We start from the raw sequence: 6,194 nt of genomic DNA, 5'->3' as shown, positions 1-6,194 counted from the left end.
TAGGAAGCTTATGAAACCATGTTCAATAAATGAATAAGTTTTTGTTAGAGCGACTTGATGAGCTTATCAAAGAGAAGGAAGTGCATAAGAGGGCAGTTGTGAACTATGACTTTCAGGCTATTGAAAAGGAGAAAAGGCTGTAGGAGACAAGAACTGAATTGGAGTATACTCAAAAGTCATTAAAAATGATGGATTTTGGCACCGTAAAACTGGATCACATTCTTCCAATAGGAAAAGCGAGTGGTGATCACCATGGCCTTGGCTATACTGGTGAGAGCTCAATGTCCAAGACTGTGTTTGTGAAGTAGGCGCCTACCCCTAAGCCTCCGGCCACCCCCAGTAAGAAGGTTACTATCTCACCCCCTTGACATAGAAGGTTTGTCCCCACATGCCATTACTGTGGTTTACCTGGCCACATAACACTAAGTGGATGTTTGGTTCATGGATTCAGAATCATGATTAAGAACTATTCACGATTTACATGAGTTTTTTGTGAGAGAAAATACTGTAGTGAACCACAAACTATTATTCAAATCATGCTACGAATACACCAACCAAACGCAACTTAAGATACTACAAGTAGTTGAATGCTTTGAAGAGAGGTATGCTCCCTAATCCCATGAATTCTGCAAGAAGGACACCTAAAGTGAAGATTGATGTGTAAGACAAATTTCCTAGACGTTGTGGGTAAGAAAAACTAATTTGAAGTGTCATAGAGTTTATACTTCTACAAAAGCGCATGTACTACTGACAATGGGTATTGTGATGGTGGTTGCACTAAGCGATCAACAGGTGTTAAGAGCATTGTACATGGGAGAATGCTACATTCAAGGGGAGTGAGACACATAGAAGATTCAGGGGGAGTAAGCTATAAAGATCAATGCCTTCGAAGATATCTATTGCGAGGTGTTGCACCAAGTGTTCCAACAAGTGTTACAACATGATATGCGACATCAGTTGCTGAAGATGTGTCTAAGGAGTGATTTGTTTTTATTATATTTCTTTTTGTGTCATTGGCTTATTTTTGACAAAAAGGGGGAGAACGATGTAATGTTTGATTTTCTGTTTTTTGAATTTTTTGATGTTTTGTTAGTTTCGCCAAAAATGTCAAAGGGGGAGATTGTTAGGTATTTTGTCTAGTTGGCATAATTTGGCAATAGTCTGTAAGAAATTAAAAAATAGGTTCTAGATGTTTGGTGTAGATCCTGATTACGAATTAGTTTTGTCACAGATTTGGAGTGGAGATTTTCATGGAGTATTTGAATCTGATTTTATCCGGATTGTTGCGGCAAATTTGGCTTGATTTGATTTTAGAATTCGAGTTATATTTGTACTCAATTTGAAAAGAAGATGTAATTCAAAAATAGGTTCTAGATGTCATGGTGCGGTTTCAGATTTAGAATCAGTTTCATAGTAGATTTGGAGGAGAGATTTTCATGGAGTATTTGAATCAGATTTTTTCCGGATTGTTGCGGCAAAATCGGCTTGATTTGATTTTGGAATTCGAGTTAGATTTGAACTCAAATTTGAAATGAATATGTGCTTTTGTATTGCAGCAGAGCCGATCTTGATGCAGATTATAAAGTTTAAAGTTGCTGCTGATTTTGCGTAAGAAAATATGCTTAGTTTCAAAATTCAAATATGGATTCTTGGTGATTAAAAGCTAATTACATGGATGTGATAAGCAAGAAGTTAAAATTGCTTTATAAGTGCACTACGTGGATTGATTTTTGAAATTAGAAAAGTGTGCAGATAAAGGACATGAGCGTATGAAGATATTGCTTGCAAGACTAGTTGGATTCAGTGCCAAGTTGGTAAGGTTGGCTTTGTGAAGATTAAAGCTACGGGATTCAAAATTCAGGATTATGCTACGAATTAGGTGCAACATATATGGTGATCTTGAATCAGATATTGTGCAGATTCTTTGGGAAAATATCGTGAAGATATTTTGAAGATATTGTTGAGAGAGAATCACGGAGTTTGAGAAGATTCTCGAAAGGCCTTAGTTGTTCTATTTAAAGGTCTCATTTCTACTAAAGAAATGTACGAATTTAATTGAGAAAATATCAAGAGAAAAAGTTTGTGAGTTTGAGAGCTTTTACAGAAAAATATTTAGAGAGACGTATGTGCTTTTGAGAGCCTTTGAGTGTTCATCATTACGCCTTTCAGGAGAGAAGCTTGTTGCTTTCGGGAGGAAGCTCTATCAGTGGAAGAGAGTTCACCGGGTCATGAATAAAAGAGGTGTGGTGCACGCTAAACAGCATCACTGTTAAGATTCGTTATAGCGGCGTCATTGTCTAGGAGGGAGTCATGTGTGAATAAGTCTGTCAGTGTTTGTAATTTTTAGAACACAGTGAATTATTTACTTTCTAGGCATGGCTCCACAAATGTAGGTGTGCGCAACGAATTGCGATACCATATTATTTTTCTTTTTATTTCTACATTTTATTTTGCTCCAGAAACTGAGCATAATTAATCCGAAACTCAATTAATCAACCAGTGGTCCAGACAGTGTTCCAACACTATCCGTGACACCTGACGTAACATCTACGGTATCATATTGCGTGCTCTTTTTATCTGTTTACTTTATTCTACTCCAGAAATTAAACGTAATTAAGTCAGAACTCAATTAATCAACCAGTGTTTTAGACAATGTTAGGTGTTCCAACTCAATTAAAATGTCTTATGATGATGTGAGATTTTGGCAAAAAAAGGAACATTTTTCCAAACGGAGAGGTCCCAACAAGTGTGAGTAATACTTGTTGCTTAGCAAAAAAGCTAGACATTTTTCAGCCAAATTCGTCGTTTAAGCCATTGAAAGGGCATTTATTTTTTTTTTTGGACTCTAAAGTTTATAAAATTTATTCACTTTTCAAACTTTCCGAGTCCCAAAAAAATAAAAAACTATTTTTTGTTTGTTTGAAATAACTTGATTTTAAAAGAGAAGCAAACGGTGAGAGTGTAAAAGAAGGTAAGCGTCAACATTGGAGGAACGGAAAAAAAATATATAATTAATTGGCTTTAACCAGTACTAACGTTTTCCTCTTTGTAAGAATTGGTTGCTTTGTTGAAGGGTGAGGCCTTAGCCAATAGCCTTAGCTTCTGTGCCCTTCAGCCTCTCCTTGTGTGTTTGAGTATATTGTATGCATTCATAATTTTATAACTTATCCAATGTTGCAACGCAATTACTAGTGTGGAAACATTTGATACAAACTCTTTTTTTTTTCTATTCTTTTCATTGTTGAAAATTAATATTAGACTTTCAGCATACGTACAAAGGGATCATTATTTAAAGAGATAAGATCCCAAGAAGATACCCTGCAAGTACCGGTAAATACAGGGGGAGTACAAACTTGTACACTTTCTTGTGCTTTTAAATAAAAACTGATATAGACAATATTCCATAAAGCATAGCTTTCCTTATTCTCAACAGACCATAAAAGTCTTTATTAACTGGATTTATTGCGCAGCTAAGACTAAATAGGGGATGGATTATAATGATCAACTGGGATTAAGTAAAGATCCCCTTTTCTTCCAACCGTGACGCCAAAATGCTCGGTCATGTCTAGATTTTCATGGTTTATCCCATCGGGAAGTCTCCAATCGAAATGGAACAGTAACGCTGCAAGAGGAAACTCAATATCAGCCATAGCAAATGTTATGCCGGGACACATCCTCCTGCCAGCACCAAATGGGATGAACTCAAAATTAGTCCCCTTGAAGTCAACCGAACTATCGACAAACCTCTCCGGGTAAAATTTCTCGGGATCAGTCCAATGGTTGGGATCTCTTCCTATTGCCCATGCGTTGATAATGACTTTAGTCTTGGCAGGTATGTAGTATCCATTGATCACACAATCTTCTTTTGCTTCTCTTGGAAGAAGAAGGGGACTAGGAGGGTGCAATCTCAAGGTCTCTTTGATAATTAGCTTTAAGTACTTCAGTTCGTGGAGACATGTTTCATCAACTTTCCCTTTGCCTCCATAGACTTGTCTCACCTCGGCTTGTGCTTTCTCCATCACTCTTGGATCTCTCAACATCTCCAACATTGCCCACTCCAGGACTGTAGACGACGTGTCACTCCCCGCGACGAATATGTCCTGAAAATATTGTATTTGTGGAGATGTCATTAGTCATGTGTATATAACACGACACATAAATTGAGGTAGAGAGATATACTAACCAGGATAATAGCTTTGATTCTTTGGTCATCCAATGGAAATTCAAGATCACCAGTTTCTTGAAGATTGAAAAGGACATCTAATAAACTATTTGCCTTACCCTTACCGGTCATCGCTCCCCTTTCTTCTCGCCAATCTTTGATAATTCTTCCTATTATTTCGTCGGTTTTCTTGAAATTTTTCTCTATTTTAGGCCCGAAGCCACTAATCAAACCAATACATTTTTTGGAAGGGAACACCTCAGAAATACTAAAACCTCCAGCAATTGTCAAAGCTTCCCTGACAACTGATATAAAAGCCGCTTGATCTTTGCATTTCCTGCCAAAGGCCGCCTTCGCTGTGATGCCATGTGTCATCGAATATATTAGATCGGTAAGATTGATTGGCGAGTCTACGCTTGAATGCAAATATCTGAGTAGACTGGACACCTCTTCTTCCCTGATTGATCGGAAGGATTGAACGCGCCCTGGACTCAGCAGTTCTTGTGTGCAAATTCTCCTAAGCTGCCTCCAATATTCTCCATACGGTGATAAAATGATGTTTATAGAACCAAAGACGCTTGCAGCGAGGAGAAATGACCTCCCCGAGAAGTTTACGTCATGAGTTTTTAGTATCTCATGCGCGATCTCAGCCGAGGAAACAACGACATTAGAAATTTCTCCAAGCTGTAGATGCATAAGGGATCCATAAGTTTTGGCCAAGTCTCTCAGGCGATGATGTGGTATAAAACCAGCAAGAAGGTGGAGATTTCCTATGAGAGGAAGTTTCATTGGCCCTGGGGGTATCTTTAGAGTTGTATTAGCAGTCCTGGATTTCTTCCAAGCTACTAATTTTGGTATCATTAACACGAAGAGGAGAGAAGGAAAGAAAAGAACCATGATGGAAAGGAATAGATTCTCCATCAGATATAATTTGGAGAAGAGATACGGAAGTGAGACGCTTTGGGTCATTGATGAAGTTGGATATTGATATGATCAATAGCCCCGTTTTATAGAGGTTTGTGATGGATGCCAAGTTGAATATTGCTACCATTTTTTTATTTTTTTATTTTTATATGTCGGGTAATGACACAAAAGTTGAGTATGAGAATAGCGGTCATATTATAGTAATCCGTGATGTCAATTGTTCACTCTTATTATTCAAAAACATTAAGTCAATTATTATGATGTCACGTCTATTAATTTAATATTTTAACTAACATGGCATTTCAATTGATTTGGTACAATATTCTAATTGACATGAAATTATGGTATTCAAAGAATATTCGAACAAGAGGATTATATACGGGAGTCAAATCTATCACTTGGTATAGTGTTCTGATTGGTAACTTTGAATCCCAATAGTTACTCGATTTCCTTTAACGATTTCAGTTGTCTTACTGCTGAACAATTTTTTTTTTCCTTGTATTCGAGTAGCGTCCACTTACATATTGTTTATGTTCAATAATCGAGATTCGAAGCAATTCTTTAGATTGAAATTGATTTACAAAATTGATGCCTCCAGATGATTGTATTGAGAGATGAGAGAGAAGTAAGAGACTTGGGGTCATTGATGAAGTTGCATACTATTCATTTTACTAGTTTGAATCACAACTCAAATATGTGCTACAATATTTTTTCTCATAAAAAATCAAATTTAAACATTGTTTTCTGCTATATACAATATTTTTTGTTACAGTGTTTTTCTCACATAAATTCTTTTTTAACTCTAGTTCTCAATTCCAATGAGCAAAACGAACGGGGTAAATATCACTCAGTTTTATAGTGGTTAATTTCCTAATTTTCAATAATGCTAATAATGCTATATACCATTGATCAATTTTGTTTTAATTCTATTTTATTTTGTTTTCTATAAATGTGAGTTAGCAGTTTCGTGTGGGACAAGGTTTCTAGTTGATACCAAAGTAAAAGAGATTATATCATGATTTGTAAAATCTGTGTGCTTGAGAGAGAAAAACATGTCGTGACATTTATTCGCGTAACATACTGGAAGGGTAATACAAACTAAAAATTT

General features: G+C 36.4%; 1 protein-coding gene across 1 annotated transcript; it reads right to left on the bottom strand.

The window, feature by feature from the left end:
- Positions 1-3,270: 3,270 nt before the first annotated feature.
- LOC21412214 (cytochrome P450 71D10) lies at positions 3,271-5,127 on the bottom strand. The gene is made up of 2 exons (XM_024174121.1): positions 4,184-5,127; positions 3,271-4,100 (listed from the first exon to the last, which is right to left on the bottom strand). The coding sequence occupies exons 1-2, from the start codon at positions 5,081-5,083 to the stop codon at positions 3,477-3,479; spliced, it is 1,524 nt and encodes a 507-aa protein (XP_024029889.1). The 5' UTR covers positions 5,084-5,127; the 3' UTR covers positions 3,271-3,476.
- Positions 5,128-6,194: the final 1,067 nt, after the last annotated feature.

Source organism: Morus notabilis, unplaced genomic scaffold (assembly GCF_000414095.1).
Source record: "Morus notabilis unplaced genomic scaffold, ASM41409v2 Scaffold623, whole genome shotgun sequence".
NCBI lineage: Eukaryota > Viridiplantae > Streptophyta > Magnoliopsida > Rosales > Moraceae > Morus > Morus notabilis.
This window is presented reverse-complemented; position numbering and strand designations above follow the sequence as displayed.